This window comes from Myotis nattereri (genome assembly GCF_964212035.1).
Source record: "Myotis nattereri genome assembly, chromosome: 18".
NCBI classification, from domain to species: domain Eukaryota; kingdom Metazoa; phylum Chordata; class Mammalia; order Chiroptera; family Vespertilionidae; genus Myotis; species Myotis nattereri.
The window spans coordinates 30,286,070-30,306,059 of NC_138093.1; the positions used below are offsets into that span (position 1 = coordinate 30,286,070).

At 46.8% G+C, this 19,990-nt stretch overlaps 1 protein-coding gene across 1 annotated transcript in view; it reads right to left on the reverse strand.

Moving 5' to 3' along the window:
- HHAT (hedgehog acyltransferase) overlaps nucleotides 1–5,411 on the reverse strand; it is a 159,892-nt gene extending 154,481 nt beyond the window's left edge. The window contains exon 1 of the mRNA XM_081111940.1: nucleotides 5,303–5,411. Within this exon, the coding sequence (XP_080968066.1) occupies nucleotides 5,303–5,393 (91 nt within the window). The 5' untranslated portion in view covers nucleotides 5,394–5,411. The remainder of the gene's footprint in view (nucleotides 1–5,302) is intronic.
- Nucleotides 5,412–19,990: the final 14,579 nt, after the last annotated feature.

Consider the following 19,990-nt stretch of genomic DNA (forward strand, 5'->3'; position numbering starts at 1 on the left):
TTTTAAATATATTTTTATTGATTTCAGAGAGGAAGGAAGAGGGAGAGAGATAGAAGTATCAATGATGAGTTTGATCGGCTGCCTCCTGCACGCCCCCTACTGGGGATTGAGCCCACAACCCAGGCATATGCCCCCGACCGGAAATGAACCCGCAACCCTTCAGTCCGCAGGTCAACGCTCTATCCACCGAGCCAAGCTGGCCAGGGCTAAAATATTGTTATATATACTTTTCCAATCCTCACTTGAGGATATGTTTTTATTGATTTTAAAGAGGAAGGGAGAGGGAGAGAGAAAGAAACATCTATGTGAGAGAGGAACATTGATCAGTTGCCTCCCACATGTGCCCCGAACGGGGATCGAACCCACAAGATGGGTATGTGCCCTGACCGGGAATAGAACCCACAACCTTTCAGTGCATAGGATGAGCCCTACTGGCCAGGGCAAAAAAAAATTTTTTTAAACAGATCATTCCACACATTGATGGTGATCAAGGCCTCATGATGTGAGATAATGCTAAAAAGATTATAAAATGGAATCGTGTAAGAGTAATAAGTATGTTTATAAGACAAACAACTCAACTAATATAAAACAAAATATAATAAAATCTTCATTCAAATATGTTTTGAGGGTGTATAATAACCAAGCAGGGTGTGAGATGCTAGGAATGAAACAGAAGAAGGCTGGCATGTCTTTTGCCCTCCTGGGGCTCACTGCACACTAGGTAAGAGAATAATAAAAAACTACAATAGTGCTGATGAGTGCCATGACACAGGAATGAGGAGGTGGAGTTTGAGTCTGGGGTGTCTATGTGATATACAGTAGGAAGCTGGATGGGTATGGGTGGTGCTCAAGAGGGCCCTAAGTTGAAGATAAAGACCCAGGAGACCTCAGTATAAGGGTAGTGATGAAGCTTCCAGAAAGACTGACATCACCCAAAAGACACAGAGTGCACAGACAAGAACGAGGAGAACCACTGCTACTGAGCCAACAAAAGTACAGAACCACAGAGGAGCGACCCAGAACAATCCCAGGAAAACCAGAAAGAGTGTGTGACTCGCCCTAACTGGTTTGGCTCAGTGGATAGAGCATCGACCTGCGGACTGAAAGGTCCCAGGTTCGATTTCGGGCAAGGGCATGTACTGCGGGAACGAACATCCCCAGTAGGGGGTGTGCAGGAGGCAGCTGATCGATGTTTCTAACTCTCTATTCCTCTCCCTTCCTCTCTGTAAAAAAAAATCAATAAAATATATTTAAAAAACACATTTAAAAAAAAAGAGTGTGCGACTCAAACTTAATCACGAAACGATGCTGATCTAGAGTAGAACCAAGGGGCAGAGTCACACACACTAGATGCAAACAGCAGCCCCAACTTCAAGCCAAAGGCAACACTGCCCCAGGAACGACCGAAGAGGGTGGGGTACTGAGCACTGGGCCAGGGGACCGAACAGCACAGCTCTGCCACACACACTGCAGTCCCGGGCCCAGGAGGTGTGCCTGAGGCGTGTGGCTGCAGCAGAGCCCTGGTCCTTCCTGCCACAGCTGCACACATGCCACATTGTGTGTGCGTGTGTGTGTCTGTGTGTGTGTCTGCGTGTGTGTCTGCATGTGCACGTGCATGGACGAACGTGCTGTGTCGTGCACAAACTCAAGTCAAGGGAACAGCCTGCAAACAAATAGCAAGACACTGCAATCCAGCAAAGCCATACAGGAACCTCCTAATTCATTAAGGCAAACTGGGTGGAAAACCTCTCTGCTTCTTGTCTGCTTGGTCTTGGCTTCACTTTCATACACTGAGAAATCTCCAGAAACATCAGAATTACAAAGAATTGAAACAAGGCAGAAACTTGAGTTCTTTTTTTCCTCCTTTTTAAAAAGAGTACAACCAGAAGCAGTGAAATTTTCCTGCTAAGCACCAGGTAAACTGAAGCTGGAGCACACCGCCCTCTAGTGGGAAAAAGGAACTCTGTGCAGACTGGAGAATTATGAGGACATCCTTCCTGTCCAGCAGGGGCGCTGTCCTACTGAAATACTAACACACACATTTGTAATTTTAAAGTTTCTAGTAGCCACGTTTTTTAAAGTTGTTAAAGAGTGAAATGAATTTCGTATATTTTCGTTATCTCAATCTATCCAAAACACTATTTCAACATGGAATCAGGAGTCAACAACTATGGATGACTTACTCTGCCTTCCTTTTTCTTACTCATTAATTCTTCCAATTCCAATGTACATGTTATCCTAACAGCACATCGCAACTGGAAGTGGACACGTTCCAAGTGCTCGTTAGCCACGTGTCTAATGACTACAGTAATGAACAGCGTAGCTCCAGCGCTTTGGAAAATTTCTACAAACCACCCTCGTCTGACCTCTTGACACAAACAAATGTCATACAACACACATGTAAAATTACAACTTAAACCCATTCACACCCCCTTAGGAAATCAATTCGGTTGACATGGGAGGATGGAGGCTGAGACCTGCAGCAGGCGCTCCTTCCCAGAGGAGCCAAGGCCCCAGAACGTCTCTCCTTAAGCCTTCTGGGTAGGCATCCCACGCTCTCACTCTTCGGGTGAGAACAGCTTTCATCGTAAGCCACATACTACACTCACGCAGGAGGAGCCTTCCCTGCCCAGGGAAATTGTCTCCCCACCACACAGGCCTGACCGTAGGCGCCCTGGTCCCATTTTCCCACAATGCAGTGCTGCACCAAAGCGCCTGAGCGCATAGAAATGACACCGTTTCTGCTGGTGAGCCCTCCCGGCTAAATCAGCTGTGGATTCTCCTCTCTCCAACCACCACCCAACAAGAGGCTACATCAAAACCCCATCCTACCTACTGGGTGAGAGAATTTGCATGTTAATCGCTGCCGCTGGGCCCTGGTGGTGAACCATTTACTTAAAAGCTCTAGCTAACCTGCCCCGTTCACCCTCAGCACTTTGATGGGGTGGGGTAGGGGGAACTGGAGGGCAGGATCAGTGACAGGGGAGGGGGGCATTACACACTCACATGCCCCCCTGTGATACAAGCCACCTCCGGGGAGTAGCAACCCAGTCGTGGCTTAATGCATCCTGAGGCTTCTATGCATCTGAAAATTCTCATCAGCTCCTACTGGTTCTTTGGTTTTCTAGGGAGCGAGCCTGCAGGTATAGAAGACTGTGCAGTAAATGAGGGTAGAGAAAGGGAGCAGGAAAACGACTTCTAAAGATGAGGCAACGGAGTGGTAGGCAACGCTCAGATATTCCTAGAGAATGTCGCGTAGAAGATGGGTGACAGGCGCTGGCTTTCCCACATTCTTGAGGTGTGCGGGCTCCTTCTCTCCTGTCTCCCAACTGCCACTCAGGGAATGAATACGTGATTTAGAAATCCCCCAAGTAAAAGGAGACCATATATGTAAGTAGGATGCAAGGCAATAAAGGAAGTAAAAGGTCTCAAACCTCCCAACAGGGGCTCACCTAAGGAATTCTGGGTCTGTCGAGGCAGATTGCCAGGCAGGGCGGGGGATTAGCATGGGAGCCCTGAGGCTCCCGGGAGAGGAAGGCAGGCGTGGACTGAGTTGGAAATGATCCAGCAGAGAGGAAGCCATACGCTCTATACGCATTCTTTGTATTTGATGGAACATGGAGCATGATGGGCTGCAGGAGCAGGGAGTGAGGCGCTGTGGAGTCTAACGCTACGGTGGCCTTTAAATGCCCTACGGCCAGGCCCTGGCCCAAGTCATTGTGCTAGCTTTATGGAAAGCATTAGAAAGCAGAGTCCCTGAAGGCCGACACTCCCCTCCCTTGAGGGCCAGTGAGCATGAGAGGAAACCGCCAATGTAAGCCCGAGAGGAAGGGGTGGGCTGCCAGGCTTGGAATCCCAGGAGGAAAGCGACTGTAAACCAGGCTGCTGCTTCCCATGACCCTGGCCTCCGCTAACAAGGGAAACAGGGCCAAGTATAACATGAAGGACCATCACACCGGTCACCAGAGCCTCGGCTGTGCCACAACACCTGCGACTAAGCTGGCCATCAAGACAGTCTGCCCAGTGCTGGGCTCCTGCAGGGCTATGCACCAGGTCCCTTCACAGAGGACAGTAAACTGAAGGGCCCAGCTGGCCCAACCCACTGTCAGCCAGCTCACCTGGCGCCCAGGCCAAGGTCATCTACTCAAGGACAGGACCCCGAACTGCAGCCCCGGCCCCCGCCCCAGTCTCTGCACCCAAGCCCCCGGCTTTGAGAGGGACATATGCAGAATGGGGGAAGAGTCAATCCTGGTGATGCATGAGGAGGGGGAGGCTGAGGGCCGCGGACTCCCAGCTGTGCTTCCCAAACCCTACCTCTGCCATTTTAAATGACCACAACTACAGATTCACCTGCCTGAAGCGAGAGCCCGGACTCCTCCGCTGAATATATCAGCTCTTTCACACTCTATCCCTGCTTTCTGATCTAAGCTCAACCCCTGCCACTCTCCCTTTGCACTCTGCACTCCGGTCCTAGTGAGTGGTTTGCAGTTCCCAGATCATGCTATGCTTTCTCACACCCAGGGGCACTGCACACCCTTGTCCACTGGCCTGCAAACTCCTCCCTGTCCACAGGTCCTCTGCCCTTCTCATATGGCTGACTCCTGGTCTTCCTTAAGGCAAGGCTTCCCAGCGCCTCTGGGAAACTGTCGCTGACTATGGAGATCACTCATGGTGCCTCCAAAATTCTTTCTTCCACAGTATGGGGAGTTTTAAGTAGCACCTGGCCACCAAATTAAAGATGGTATTTCCCTGCCTCCCGGCTGTGGCCACAGAACTCAGTTCTGGCCAACTGGGTGTGAGAAGTGACAAGGTGCCCTTAAAGGAAAGGAGGGTGCTCAATCCCCATCCAGTGGGCGGGAATGTGGACTTGATGATGACTCCTCTTCAAAATACACACAAGAGCACTAAAGGCAGCAGAGCGAGAAGCGGGAAGGAGCCTGGGCCTCCAACACCATGGGTTGCCTCCAGGTGTCTGCAAGGAGGGATGGTGAGAGAGAAATGTCAGAAGTTACTGCCAATTATGAATGCAAATCCCCCTCCACCGCCCCCAGCCTTCAAGAGCCACTGAATGAAACACTCCTATTATAAAAGGTCGGCCACAGGATCAGCTAAACCATCCAAGATGAGAGTGGGACACTTCACTGACCCATTGATTCAAACTGTCCACGAGGAGGGGAAAGCAAAGCGGGGCCCACGACACGTCCCAGGAGCCGGAGGCCATCCTCCCGAATCCCCCTGCCACCTCGGAGCACTCCCTGCCACCTTTCCTTCCGGGTGCAAGTTCAGAAAAGTCGGGACTTACCTCTGGAGGTTTTGTAAACCTCATAGAAAGAATAGAAGTGGAAGCCGAGTGAAGCAAGCAGGTAAAGAGACAGTTCCCATCGGGGCAGCATCGCTTCTTGTGACACACGGTCCCGATGCCCAAGTTGAGAGTTTCTAGACAGAGAAACAGAAATAAAAACATTAAGCCATGGGCATGACACTCGAGAATAGCCGTCAGCTCAGTGGTTCTCTCCCAGGGACCCATCACTGTGCAAGGTGACACAGATATAACCCCAGTGAAGCCTCCTGCGGCCAGTCACCTCACACACACACACACACACACACACACACACACACACCCTGCTGCCCAGGTGGGCAGGTCTTTCCCTCCGAGCTCCTGCAGCCCCAGCTCCCTCCTGTCTCTGTGTACACCCCACAGTTCCGTCTTCAGTGCCTGACACACCTGTCTGTCCCCGGGGAGCGGACCTCTGGGGAGCAGGGGAGTCCCCAACACCTAGCACAGGGCGTGCGATGTAGCAAGAAGGGAGTCTAAGTTGCTCCATGAATTAAAATATGGCTTCAAAAGCCTGAAGGTAAGCACAATCCTCTCCAACCTCTTCTCCCCTCCCCAGGTCATCCCACAGCTGTTCACAAGATGCATTCAGGGAAACGGCTCTGTCTCCCATCTCCCGTGACGAAAAGGGAGGCTCAGGACACAACCCAGGCAGCCGTGGCCGGCTGCTGGTCGCCCACCCGCAACATCCAGTCTCCCTTCTCACACAGGAACTGCACTTTTTATCTGAACACGTAGATGCTGAGCCCCACTCTGTCCCGTAGCCCAGGGTGGACACTTGACTAGTTCTGGCTGTGAGGCTGTGGTCACATCCTTCCTGCCGGGTGGAGTTGGAACAGCCACCACCTGGGAACCTTGTCATCTCACACTCTCCACCTACTTGCAAAGATACCGTCTTCTCGGATCCGCACCAGGAGGGCTGTGCGCTTTTCCAGGAATCAGAACCCAGCTCAGAGAAAGGAAGCGATCTGCCCAAGCACACGGAGAAGCCAGCGGCGGAGCAGAAACCAGAACCCAAGGTCCCAGCGCCCACTCGCTCACAGACAGAAACTCTGTTCCTTAGCCTGGGCAGAAAAGCATAGCTCACTGTGCCAAAGCCTGGAATTGGCATAAACGTCACTCCTGTAAGATGCTTTTCCCCCAGCGGACGCCATTATCATGTCAAAAGTTTGTCATCTTTATTTTTGATGCGTGCGACAAACGGATTCCAATATTTCCATTTTAAATGTTTCCCGCTCCTCAGCCCTGATTTCTAGCGCTAACAAGGCTATCACCACACACCCACACGCACCAGGCCTTTAAAGCGATGCTCTCAGCAGTAAGCCAACGATCCTTCTGGTGGCGGCAGCATCTCACACTTCTACCAACTGTTGCTCAATGTCCTAAACAGAAAATTTCCCCTACTGGGTTTTCCCCAACTAATTCCAGTAACAGCTGTACTGTAATAAGTACCACTTACAGATTACCTACGCCGAGAGAGCACTTTGCAAGTATTTTCTCATTTAATCTTCGTAACAGCTCTTTGAGGCTGGTCATTCTGGAATCTTCATTTAATACAAGAGAAAACCCAGGCCCAGAAAGGTCAAGAAACCTGCCCAAAATCACACAGCCAGTACACAGCAGAGCTTAGGTTCAGACCCACCAAGTCTAACTCCACAGCCTCCCCTCAGTCACTTCCCTCTTCTTCCCGAGGGCACCAGGTTCATCTTTTCCCAACATCTATGGTGAAATCAACCCAGCAGGAAAGTTGGAAGGTAACATGAGCTACCTAAGCGCAAAAGAATTTGTTGAGTTGTGTATAATTTAGACACCCCCCTAAGAAGCAAAGAAAACTTGAAAATCAACTAGATGTCATCCAAACGTACACGAGATACATCAGCAGATACATTCCTTAAAAGATTTACTGAAGGCCAACCAAACCAAAACAATCTGGCCTGGATACAAGAGGGGAATGTCGGCAGTTACAAGGCGATGAGGGCTGAGTAAAACTGAAATCGTTCTAACTTTAGGAACAAACGAGCTTCCTGGGAACCACAGAGTAGTAATAGCACAGCAGCACGTGCCCACTGAACTGACAGCGGCTTTGGAGGGAATGAAATATGGGGCAATATTCTAGCACATTTGAAACAACTGCTGGGACTTCTGCTCTTTTCCAAGGTCCAATTTAATGAAACAGAAGCCTATTCTGCAGAATATAAATTACACGACTTTCGCCAGAAAACCCAAGTCTAGACACAGCATGTCTTCTAACATCCCAGTTTCCTCCGAAACCTATTAAAGAGTCTTATGAAGAGTCTAATTCTTCTGCCCACATAACACTACGGGGAAACACTTCCCCACACCCAGAAAAAGGATTCGACAGATTGGAGAACTGGAACTGGGCAAGACATTGAAATATAGAATATTTTAGAATATATATCATTACTTTCAATTATGCACCGAAATGTCATATATCACTGCATAGTAAGCCATCCCACCACAGTGGCTTAAAACGAGGAGCTGTTCCTCTTGATGAGTCTGCGGGGTGGCGATCTAGACAGTTCTGCTGATCTCACCTGGCATCACTCATATGACCAAATCACCACTTGGCTCAAAGCGGGCTGGGGCAGCGGGGGTCAAGATGGCCTCACGCACACGCCTGGCATCTGGCGCTAGCTGTCTCCCTTCTCCTCCACGTGGGCGCTCATCCTCCAGGAGGCCAGCCCCTTCACAGCGTGGTGACCCCAGGGGTTCAGAAGAACAAAGGCAAGAGGTGCAAGGTCGCTTAGGACCAGGCTTCGGAAGCCACAGAACACTGTATTGGTCAAAGCAAATCAAAAGGCCGGCCCAGATTCAAGGAGGAGGAGAGCACAGACGCCATCTCTTATGGGAGGAGCAGCAGTGGCCCTTTAAAAGGGGGCGGGGACATGGCCTACCACAGCAGAATGTCCGAGTTTCTAAAATGAAATCTGGAAAGTTAGTGGGAAACTACATTTCACAATGGATCTTTATTATATAAAATGTCAAAAGGGAGGGAGGGAGGGAGGGAGGGAGAGAGAGAGAGAGAGAGAGAGAGAGAGAGAGAGAGAGAGAGAGAGAGAATGAATATGAAAAAAATAATCATGCTCCCAAATCAGGATTTCAAAATCAGCGGGGACCTTATCGTCATCTGGTCTAATCTCCAGCCGGTTTGGAAATTCCATTTACAATAGCCAACTGGACCATTTCCAGTAACATTACAAAGGCAGGGAAAGTCTGTGTCTAAGCAGTTCTGATTGTTATCCTGTTTTTCTCCTTAAACTAAGTCCAAATCTGGCCTCTATTTCTAAAACACCTTCTGCCCCCAGTCCTATTGTGCCTTCTGGAACTAACGGCGGATAATGTGATGGTTTGGACTGACACTGGAGTCAGGAGGCCAAAGTCTGAACCCCCAGCTTTGCTACTTTCTAACTGTGTGTCCTAGGTCAAGTCGCATAACCTCTGTGCCTCAATTTCCTCGTCTGTAAAATAGGGAAAATAGCAACTCTCAGATAATTGCTATGAGCATTAATGAGTTCACAAAAATAAGAGAATAGTGCCTTGGGCATAGTAAGCTATGAACTGCTTATTCTTGTTTTAAATATTATCACTTTTTTACTAAAAAGGCTTAATAATACTCCCTCCAATATTTGAAGGTAATTAATACCACCCTTGCCATCCCCAGCCCTCTTCCAGGACAAACATCCCCGAGTTCCTTCAACCACTTTTTCAATGACTTGGTTCCCAGACCCTTCACCCTTCTGTCAGCTGTCCCTTTGTCATACAGGCACGCAGCGCTGAACCCAGAACTCCAGATGTGGCAGAGTGAGAGTAGGGTGAGACCTCACTTCTCTTGTTTCAGAAACGATACTGCAAATAATAAAATCGCAGACTCGCTTCTCCAACAAATTATCAATGAGCTCTTACTGAGATTCAAGAACTGTGCTACTTGAGAAGATAAGACACAAAAATCCCATCTGAGTTACCCCCCAACATGACTCCCCAGAAATTTCCACGTGCGGATCCCCGGGACATGTGAACGTATTACCGTACACGGCAAAGGGACTTTGCAGATGCGATTAAGATGAAGATCTTGAGATGGAGACGTTATCCCTGATTATGCACCTGGGCCCAGTGCAGTCACAAGGCAGGGAGGACGAAGGGTCAGAGACAGAGGAGACGTGATGAGGGGAGCAGAGGTTAGAGTGATGGGCTCTGTGGATGGAGGAAGGGACTGGGAACAAAGGGATGGAAAAGGCACCAGAAAGCAACAACAAAACAGATCCTCCCCAGAAGGAATGCAGCCTGCAGGGCCACTTGGACTTCTGACCTCCAGAGCTGTAAGATACGTTTGTGTTGTTTTAAGCCACTAAGTCTGTAGTCATTTGTGAGGAAACAATAAGAAACTAACATACCGCCCCTGCCCGAAAGGTTCTATGTAAGACATCAGACTATTTTAATCCAATTGTCATAAAGTTAAATTGCAAGAAAAACGCACCTGAAAACAAAATTTTGTATTTAGTTCTGACCTTAGCTTTTTTTTTTTTTTTTTTTGGCTTTTACTTCACACTGATATTAATCTTAACATTCAACATAACTCTAAATCTTTTTATATGAACTGCCCTTAAGCCAGATGTGTGCTGTGAGAGACTGGCAATAAGGAGCCAGTTTTATAAATCCCTCACTCAGAAAAGCTACTGATGTGATATTGTGCTCTTTCCTCTGAAAATTCTCATCTATTTTAAACCTTTTTCATCACCAACAGTCATAACCATCACATCTTACACTCCCCTAGATTAGGGGTGTCTGAGTGAACCAAACATTTCATAATATTTTAAGTAAAGTTTGTATTAAAATATACTTAAAGAAAAAAAAAGTAATGGTTTCGAAACGTGGACTCACTCCAGTAATCACCTCCCAGATAAAAAATTAAATGCCTCGGAGGCCCTTTCCTTTAAGTCCTTTCCTTTAAGTCCTGGCCACTAGCCTGACATCTGTCACCCTAGTTTACCTAATTTTGCCCATTTTTGAACTTCACATGCATGGAATCACATAGAACTTCCTCCGTTGTGTCCACCTTCGTTTTGCTTAGCTTTGTGTTTGTGAAGTTCATCCACGTTGCGTGTAAGGCAATAATTTCTTTGCTCTCATTGCTGTAGAGTATTCCACTGTGTAAACAACTTGTTTATGCCTCTACCCATTCTACTACTGATGGACATGTGTGTTGATCCAACATAGGGCCATTATGAATAACACTGCTCTGCATATTTTCACATGAATTTTGGTGCCCATATATACGCCTTACTGTTGAGTGTTTATCTAAGAACGGGGTGGCTGGGTCAGAGATGAGTATGTCCAGCTTTAGTAAGTGATACCACAAACAATTTCCAAAACAGTTATACTCACTGTCCGACCCACCAGCAATGAGAGTTCCGGCCGGTCCATATCCTAAGCTGCCCTTGGCATTGACAGCCTCTTTCATTTTAGCCGCTCTGGTGAGTGCATGCTGATACCCCACTATAGTTTCAACTAGCATTTCCCTAATCACTAGTGAGGCTAACCACCCTTTCATATGTTTCTTGGGAATTTAGAGATCCTCTTTTCTGAAATGACTTGCCATCTTTCTCTTTGGCTGCCCGTCCTTTTCATGATGTAGATGTTGTTCCTACATTCTGGCTCTGAGGTCCTCACTGGAAATATGTATCGCATTCTGCAGCGTGCCTCCTCACTGCCTTTGTGGAGTCTTCAGATGAACGCACGCTCTTAGCAATATTTCCCATTACAATTAGTGCTTTTTGTGCCCCATCCAATAAACCTTTGACTGTCCCTCTATGAAATATCATAAAGATATTTCACTTTGCTTCCTCCCGGAAGCTTTACTGACTTAGCGCTCACATTTAGCTGTATGATTATCTTGATTAACTTTTTTTAAAAAATATATATTTTATTGATTTTTTACAGAGAGGAAGGGAGAGGGATAGAGAGTTAGAAACATCGATGAGAGAGAAACATCGATCAGCTGCCTCCTGCACATCTCCTACTGGGGATGTGCCCGCAACCCAGGTACATGCCCCTGACCGGAATCGAACCTGGGACCTTTCAGTCCGCAGGCCGACGCTCTATCCACTGAGCCAAACCGGTTTCGGCTTGATTAACTTTTGTACATGGAATGAGGTGGATGATCAAGATTCATTTTGTCCATATGGACATCCAATTGGCCCAGCATCGTTTACTGAAAAGGCCGTCCTTTCTCCACTGCACTGTAGCGTCACCTGTCGTGTGTAAGCCTGTTTGTGGATTCTCTACTCAGTCCCATCGTCTGCCTAGCATGGGGCCAATACCGTACTTACATACTACCTACTGACCTAGTGGCTTAAGTCATTCAACTTTGATCTTTTTCTTAGATTGTCCAGAATTTCCAAATAAATGTTCAATTTGGCTTATCATTGCCTCTTTTTGAAAGGAAAAAAAAAACTGCTGGGATTTTGATTGGGACTGTACTGAATCTATAGATTTAATGTGTGGAACAATGACATACCCCCCCATTATTTTGTATCTTTAAATTCTCTCATTGTTTTAGCTTGCAGAGAATTTTTATCATGAATGGGTGCTGAATTTTAGCAAATAACTTTTCTCCTTTATTCTGTGTATGTGGTTAAGGCACATTTATTGGTTTTCTACTGTTAATTTACATTCCTGGAATAAATCCAACGTGGTCATGGTTTAATACCCTTTGTATACATTACAAGACTTCATTTACCAATGCATCATTCTAAGACTTTAGCATCTCTTTTGTGAGAGTCTGACCTATAATTTTCTTACTGTCCTTATCAAACTTTGTAACAAGGTTATGCTGGCCTCAAAAAAGCAGCCAGGGGATGTTCCCTTTTTATCTTTCTTTTTTTTTTTTAATTTGTAATATTTCACAAGGGAAGCCATCTAGGCCTGAAATTTTGCTATGGAAAGGTTTGTAACTACAAATTTAATTTCTTGAATAGACATAGAACTATTCAGACAATCTAGTTCTTATGTCTTAAGGGGAGGCATTTTATTCAAAAAGCTTGTCCATTTTACATGAATTTTCAAATGTATGCCATAAAATTGTTCAGAATAACATCTTAAGATCTTATTTTTTTTTAATGTCTGTGGGATATGTAGTGATAACTCCTTTTTCTTCCATGATACTGGTACTACCATACACCATTAAGGTTCATTTCCTCTCCAAAAAAAGAAAAAAAAAGAAAGGCTGCCACGTACTTATATGACACACCTCCACACCTGCACCATCACGAATATTCTCCAGCAGAAATGCGCTCAGAGGAGTAGAACAGGCAGAGAATAGAGACAGCCCAGCAACTCCCTCTCAACAGCTTTGATCACCAGAACCAGCTGTGAACCTGAGCACTGACCGAAGGAGGAGGAGGCAGCTATTAGTAATGACCTAGGGCGGCTACCGAGAACGCAGAAGAAAAACGACCACTAACCAGGGTGTGTAACCTAGGACACCCTCCAAGGTATCCACAGGTGGAATTCAGCGGGCCATGAACTTAAAAATGTTTTCCTCACACACCTTTATTTTCACGAACCTCTAACGATAAAGTCAGGATTTCATATGGTTATAAATGTGGACAATAAGCCATACCAGGAAGAGCAATTCTGGCGACACTATCACAATAAGAGGCACAGATGTTTTCATATCACAGTGCGGCTGCTGCATACATTGCAAAATACCATTTACATGGGCATCACTGCTCTGAAATTATGACTTATTTCATACAGAACTGAAATTGGTTACTTAATGCATTAACAAAGAAACATACTCTATTTCAAATCTGATTTCCCCCCACAATTTTGAAAACTTTGTTTCAATATAATTTTAACCCTCTGAATATTTATTTATTATTTCTTTAATCCTCCCCAAAGGAATGCTTAGAGAGAGAAAGGGGGAAAGGGGGGGGGGGAGAGAGAGAGAGACAGACAGACACTGATGTGAGAGAGAAACATCAGTTGCCTTCCTTACGGGCCGACGGGAGCCGAACCTGCAACCCAGGCACGTTCCCTGACCAGGAAAAGAACCTGCAACTTTCCTGTGATAGGTTGGCTGAGGTATACGTGGAAAGTTCGAAAAATTTAAGTAATGTTTCTTGTGGCGACTAGAGTGTATGACAGGAAAAGAAGGGTACATTTAAAACATTGTATTTTACATAGACTCCTTGTAAAATATTACCTTAAGACTGCTTAAGTGTACTTTACCAGTTAGGCCTCATTTACAAAATGAGCTAGACCAGGCTCTTTTGAGATGTAAACACATACTTTGAAAAATGAGTTAGGCCCTATGCATGGCGAAGAAAGCCAGGCCATTTTATTTCAGAATCCGGGATGCATTTATATGCAACTGGACATACTAATAAATATAGCACAGGTTAAATGGGTTCTTTCTACCTATTCATCACCAAGTCAGTCATTTGTATCTCAACTGTAATTGATAAATATGGTGCCTAAGTACAACGTACTTTATCATGGCGATGCTGACAATTATTTCCGCCTCCTTTAAAAGTCCAAACTAAAACGTTTTATAACTCTGGCTTATTGTCATTCAAGTTTCCCTTGTGAATATTTTTAATGCCTTTTAAAAGGTGGCTTCCCCAGACCCCAAAGAGGTCCCTGGCACACAAAAGAGGCAAAGAGTCCCTAAAAGAAATCAAGAACTTCATCCAAGTCAGGGAATTCCTATGCAACAATCCAGGAGCACTTCCCGGGGCCGGTCCTGTGCTCGAACCACGAGACACACAGGTAAAGCCCGTCCTGGCTAGTTCCTGATGTTGCCTGCAGAGTTCCCAGCAACATCTCGCCACCCACTACAGGGACTGCTCTCTCCAGACACTTGGCCTTCACCCTAAGTTAGTCTATGTATCCTTCTTCCCTAGGAGGAAGCAAAGTAAACAGTAGGTAGCACAGGCTTTCATCCAAAAAGAGGACTCCCAACATTTACCAGTCTGTGGCTTTGGCATCTCCTCTAAGCCTTCCTTTATTCTTCTGTAAAAAAAAAAAAAAGGGCAACACAACCTATCCTTCCCAGTTACCAGAAGGTTTAAAAATAATGACTTTAAAGCATCTGACGAGCACATCGTCCCTGTCAATACTAGTTGACTCTTTCAGGTCAAGACTGGCTGTCCTTACCCAACACTTAAACACAGTTCGGGACGGCCACAGCGAAAGGAGGGCGAAAAGTATAGGAAAGGCAGAACATGAAGAATGGAAGAGGGAAGAAAAAATCATAGTCTTCAAATTCCAGGATAAAAAGCACCCCCTCCTCCGAGAAGCCTTCCCTCTGAGCTCCTTGGGCTCCCACAGTACTTTACAACACAGAAGTGAACGCCTACTTCTGCGAATGAATGAATGAATGAATGATGCAAAAACAGAAAGTAAACGAGACTCGCCCCCCCATAATGCAACCCAACGAGGGAGCCCAGCCACTACCTAGTCTGGCCGCCCTGACCCAAGAGCCATGAACCAAGGACGCAGCGCATTTCCTAACGCCAATGCCACCTAGAGCCCCTCGCGCCCGCGCTGGTGGGGATGGCCGGGAGGAGGCCCTTTGCAGAGACCAGTGCCATCTAAAGGCTGGATTCAGAAGAAAACAGGGACCCTGAGAGTAGCAAGCACAAGACATCTCTAACTTTGGGGGACACTGGAGCCGCAGCAATACTGCCGCGTCCGCAATTCCCCGCAACGGGGCGCAGAACGCGGGCTGTGCAAGGCGAGGGGACGCGGGCAGGGCAGGGCGAGCTGGGCCGGGCGCACGGCCACAGCCCCCGCGCCTTTGTCTCCGCGGCAGGACCGGCGTCTCCCCGGTCCCGCCCTCGGGCGCGCACGCAGGGGCCGGGGTAGGGATCGGAAAGCGTCCGTGCATTTCTTTTTTTCAACCGAATCACCGAAGCAAAAAAAAAAAAAAAGTCCCCTAAAACGTCCCGGGACCCGCCGCGGTCCCCAGCTACCCACCTCCGGGCTGTCCCGGGCGGCGGCGGCGCTCCCGCGCGCCTGAGTCCCCGACACCCCTCTCCGCACTTCCGAGTCCGGCGGCGGCGGCGGCGGCGGGCCTCGCGGGAGGCCGCCCTCTCCCCCGCGCGGCCGTTGGCGCAGCCGCCCGCGCGCGCGCTCGCAGCGCGTCCCCGCCTCGTGCCCGCGCGCCCCCCGCTCCCGCCCCCCGGCCCGCTCCCGGCGGCCGGGCCTGCAGGCGGGCGGCGCTCCCGAGCGGTGGCGAGCGGGCCGCGCACCCGGAGGGCACCGGCGAGCGGGTGGCCCGCCTCTCTCCCCGGCGGCGTGTGGTGTGCGTGGCCCGGCGGGGCCCCACGCCTCGCTCACACCCGGGGTCGGGCCCGGGCCCCGTGCAGAGCCCCGCGCGGACCTCCCCCCCCCCCCACACCCGTTGGTTAATTGCAGGCCTGGGGGTTTGGGAGCGGAAGTCCCTGAAACTCGGGGTGAACTCTAAATCCCACCCCTGCGGCCCCCACCTACGGTTTGTAGGCAAAAGGAGGTAGCTCGGTGGCGTGGGAAGAGGGCGCGCTTTGCAGCCCTGAGTGCTCCCGGCGCTGGCTGTGTGAGCTTAGCCCCTGTGGCCGCCCTGGGCCTCAGGAAAGCAAGCTCCCCTGCTTTCCTCGGGAGTTAGAGTGAAGAGCCATGGCGTGCCCTTGATGGACTGTAAAACAACTTGCCAAGATGACCGCCGCTGCAACATGTGTCCCAGTGGTTTCGAATGGGTTCTGCAAGCGTGGAGGTCTGCAGCTGGCTCAATGGGCTGTAACCGGCAAAGTGGCTTTAAGGCTTAGTAAGCCAGGCATTGTCAGATGCCGCCAGTGCCACTCCTGCCAGAGTTCCAGACTCACCTCAGCGGGAGGATGACCTGGGGCTCTTGTTAAAACCGCGGGCATCTGGATCTCTCTTCCAACCAAAGGAATCAGACTCCGCAGGGGAGGGGTGTCTCAAGTGACCCGCAGGCCAATGTCATAGCTGGCCTGTGGTGGCAGATTTCTCTGGGAAACCACAACTAAGGATAGTTCTCTGAGAACTGGAACTAGCTTTTCCTTCAGCTCCCGGGTTTCCACCCCCAACACCTAGGACAGGATGGTGCTCAGAAAGCAGATTTTAATAAACTAACCCCAAGTAGGGGTGCCAGATTTAGCAAATAAAAACACCAGAGGTGCAAGTACAGTTGAGTTTCAGATGAGCAACGAATAGGCCTAACTATAGAGGACATGTCAGCAGCAACGTAACTTGTTTTTTCAAAGATTTTCCATGTGCTGTTGATTGAATCTGAGGGTGGGGAACCTGTGGATACAGAAGGCTGACTGTATGCAGTGTCTACTACATTTTAATGCATTTATCCATCAATGGACACTTGGGTTGCATCTACCTTGGTCTGACCCTATAAGCAAAACCAGAGAGAACCCTCTGTGGAGTTGAGAAGCAAACCAAGGCTAGAGGAAATTAAGCAAAATGGATGATAATCGAGGTTTAAAAGAGGAAACCAATTTGTGCCTTGGTATTGTATTTCTTTAAAAGCAAAAAAATAAAAATGAGTATGTAAATGTGGGTAATTAATGGTCAGTCACTCTTTATACCACCACGTTAATCTTAAGTCATTAATCAGGTGCCTGCCCTGGGCATGTTTTTCCCTCTGTCCCTCTGTTAGTGGGGCCTGAACATCCCAGCAGGACCTCCTGTCAGGACAGCAGCCCTGAGCACTTGGTAGCCACCCTCCAGGCTGCAGGACTGGTGCTTAGGAGGGATTAAAGAGGCCAACTCTGCTTTGTAAATTCCACCATGACTCAGTCATAGAAATTATAGGCATTCAACCGAGGCACAAAGCCTTGTTAAGACCTTATTGATAAAGACGTAAAGACAAAGAAGCGAATTTCTAATTATGAAATTTCAGGCACAGGCAATAATGGGGAGCTATTTGGAATGATTCAAGGGCCTTCCCAACCCTCACCACCTGGCTCAGGCTCTTGTCTGCACCTATGAGGATGTAGGTCCTGGTGTATGGTAATTCACAGCAGTCAACGTTGAACTAGCATTTGACCAGCATCCACCTTACACACAGCATAAAACTGAATGCTGGGGGAGATAATTTTTTCAAGTGAAGAAAAAAAAAAGACTTTTCCTGCAGGAAGTTGTAGTCTAGCTGGGGATTCACCAAATATACACAAAACAACTAGCAAATCATATACACATTTCCAATAATTTGTTTATAAACAAAAAGTAGAGTAGAGGAAACTAGAGAACAGAATAGAATAGAATAGAATAGAAAATATGAGAACGCATCACTGGAGTTTTAGTAAGAATTATGAATGGAAATTAAGAATTTAGTAAGAATTATGAACTGAATCCAATTGCTGTACATGGAATTAAGAGAGTTGAAGGCTATGATGAATATCAGTCGGCTAATGCAAGTCATTCTATCTTCTGCTAACAAGCATCTCATTTGATTTTTCTGATGTGTGATGTGAATATGACCATCACCATTACAGGACAATTAACAGAGCCTCTCTTTTATATTAACATTATGCAGTCTTTATTGTAAAGCTTTTTTCTAAAAGGACCTTATCAAATCGGATATGTTTAGGTTTGCATCAAAAATACATCTAATTTCATTAACATGAATTTTTCTTTAATTAGATTTCCCCTTACTATTAGAAACGAAGGATGAAGTAAAAGTTAGAGAAGAGCCCAAGTTCAAGCTCCATATATTTAGAAAGAGAGACAACGCGGAGAAAAATATTGACACTAGGAGTAAGCTTCAACTTCATTTAGAATGAGGCACATCCTAAAAACAAAAGAGAACGCAGGAATTCAGAAGGCATATTATCTAGAGTATATTTTATGTGTATAAAATCCAACCAGAACGACGAACTCCAATATATTTTTTGTAATGGCACCTTCAAAACGAATAGGACACTTAAACCACAGCATGCTGGGCTTGTCAACAAGCATTTCTCAATGAAAACGAAGGGCCAAAAATCACTGGCACAACATCTGATTTGCTCTACAAAACTTCAATAATGAGATTTAGTTGCACGTGGTCCAGCAAAAGAGAAAATGGCTCACATGGATCTTGAAAAATTACTTTTCTACTATGAGAAGATATGCATATAATTTTTAAGGCTAAAACAGCTGATGCTTTCAAATTTACAACTAGCCCTAGTCAAATCTGCACAGCTGCAGAACCCGCCAAAGCCACGCTTCTCATGTGGTTAAAATCCTGCAGAAAGCCTGAGATCCACCCCCCACAAAGCATGGTAGCTGTCAGTTATTCAACAATTCTAGTTTACCCAAGACGACAAGGGGTATGTCTTGTGTGCGTGTTTACCTTGGCACGCACTTGATCAGATATATTTACAAAACTAGAAAAAAAATGCCTCATTGGTGAATACATATTAAACTGGAAAAAATAAGAAAAGGAACGCTAAGTACTGGAGCCAGCAGAGATGGCTAGAAAACACCACAAAGCTATTAAAATATTGTTAAAAGTGACTGACAACACTTGGCCTTAGAAATCAGCATCCATAAGAATTCTAAGTAGCATCTCTAGAACTAACTCTGCTGTATCTCGTGGAAGTGTTTAAGAAGAACATGGCGAAGGTTGTTAAATTTATTGAAGAGGGCTCATGGAACAGCCCAAATAGTGATGTGTTTTGTTTAGATGGGAACTAACCAGTGCCTCCTGCTGAACACACTGAAGAGCATGGATTGTCCTGAGGACACTTGCAGCGGTTCTCAACCTGTGGGTCGCGAACAATGAAAATACATCCTGCAGATCAGATCTTTACATTATGAGTCATAACAGTAGCAACATTACAGTTATGAAGTAGCAACGAAAATAATGTTATGGTGGGGGTCACTACAACATGAGGAACTGTATTAAAGGGTCATGGCATTAGGAAGGTTGAGAACCTTAAGTTAAGGGAAAGTATTGAGCAAAGTGCGTAAACTCAGAAATGACTATTACATTTTTCTAGCAACCTTTTTCAGCAAGCAATCTCATTTTCATATATATATATATATTCATATATATGTATACACACACACATTTTTATTGATTTCAGAGAGGAAGTGACAGGGAGAGAGATAGAAATATCAACGATGAGAGAGAATCATTGATTGGCTGCCTCCTGCATGTCCCACACTGTGATGGAGCCTACAACCCAGGTATGTGCCCTGACCGGGAATTGAACCGTGACCTCCTGGTTCATAGGTGTCATGATGCTCAACCACTGAGCCACGCCAGCCAGGCTATACTCACTACTCTTTCTTCTACTATTCTGTCATATGCTATGCATATTGTCGTCAGACAAAAAATAGACGAAGCTGAGAATAAAAGTCTGTAGAATGACTGGATTTATTTTAAACTCACAGTAGAGACAACAGCTTGAAAGGCGAGACTTCCTTTTATTCTGAAAGCTGTCCATTTTGAGAAAGAACAAGTGTGGAACTGTTTTCTGATTTTTGGTGTGGAGCCCAGAACCCACCCATGAACCAAGGCCCAGGGGAAGTGGGTAATAGAAACCTACTATGAGGGCTGTGCTTTTCAAACTGTGGGTTGAAACCTACTTACTCTTGGGTCATAAAATTGATTTTGGGGAGGGTTAAAACCAGCAT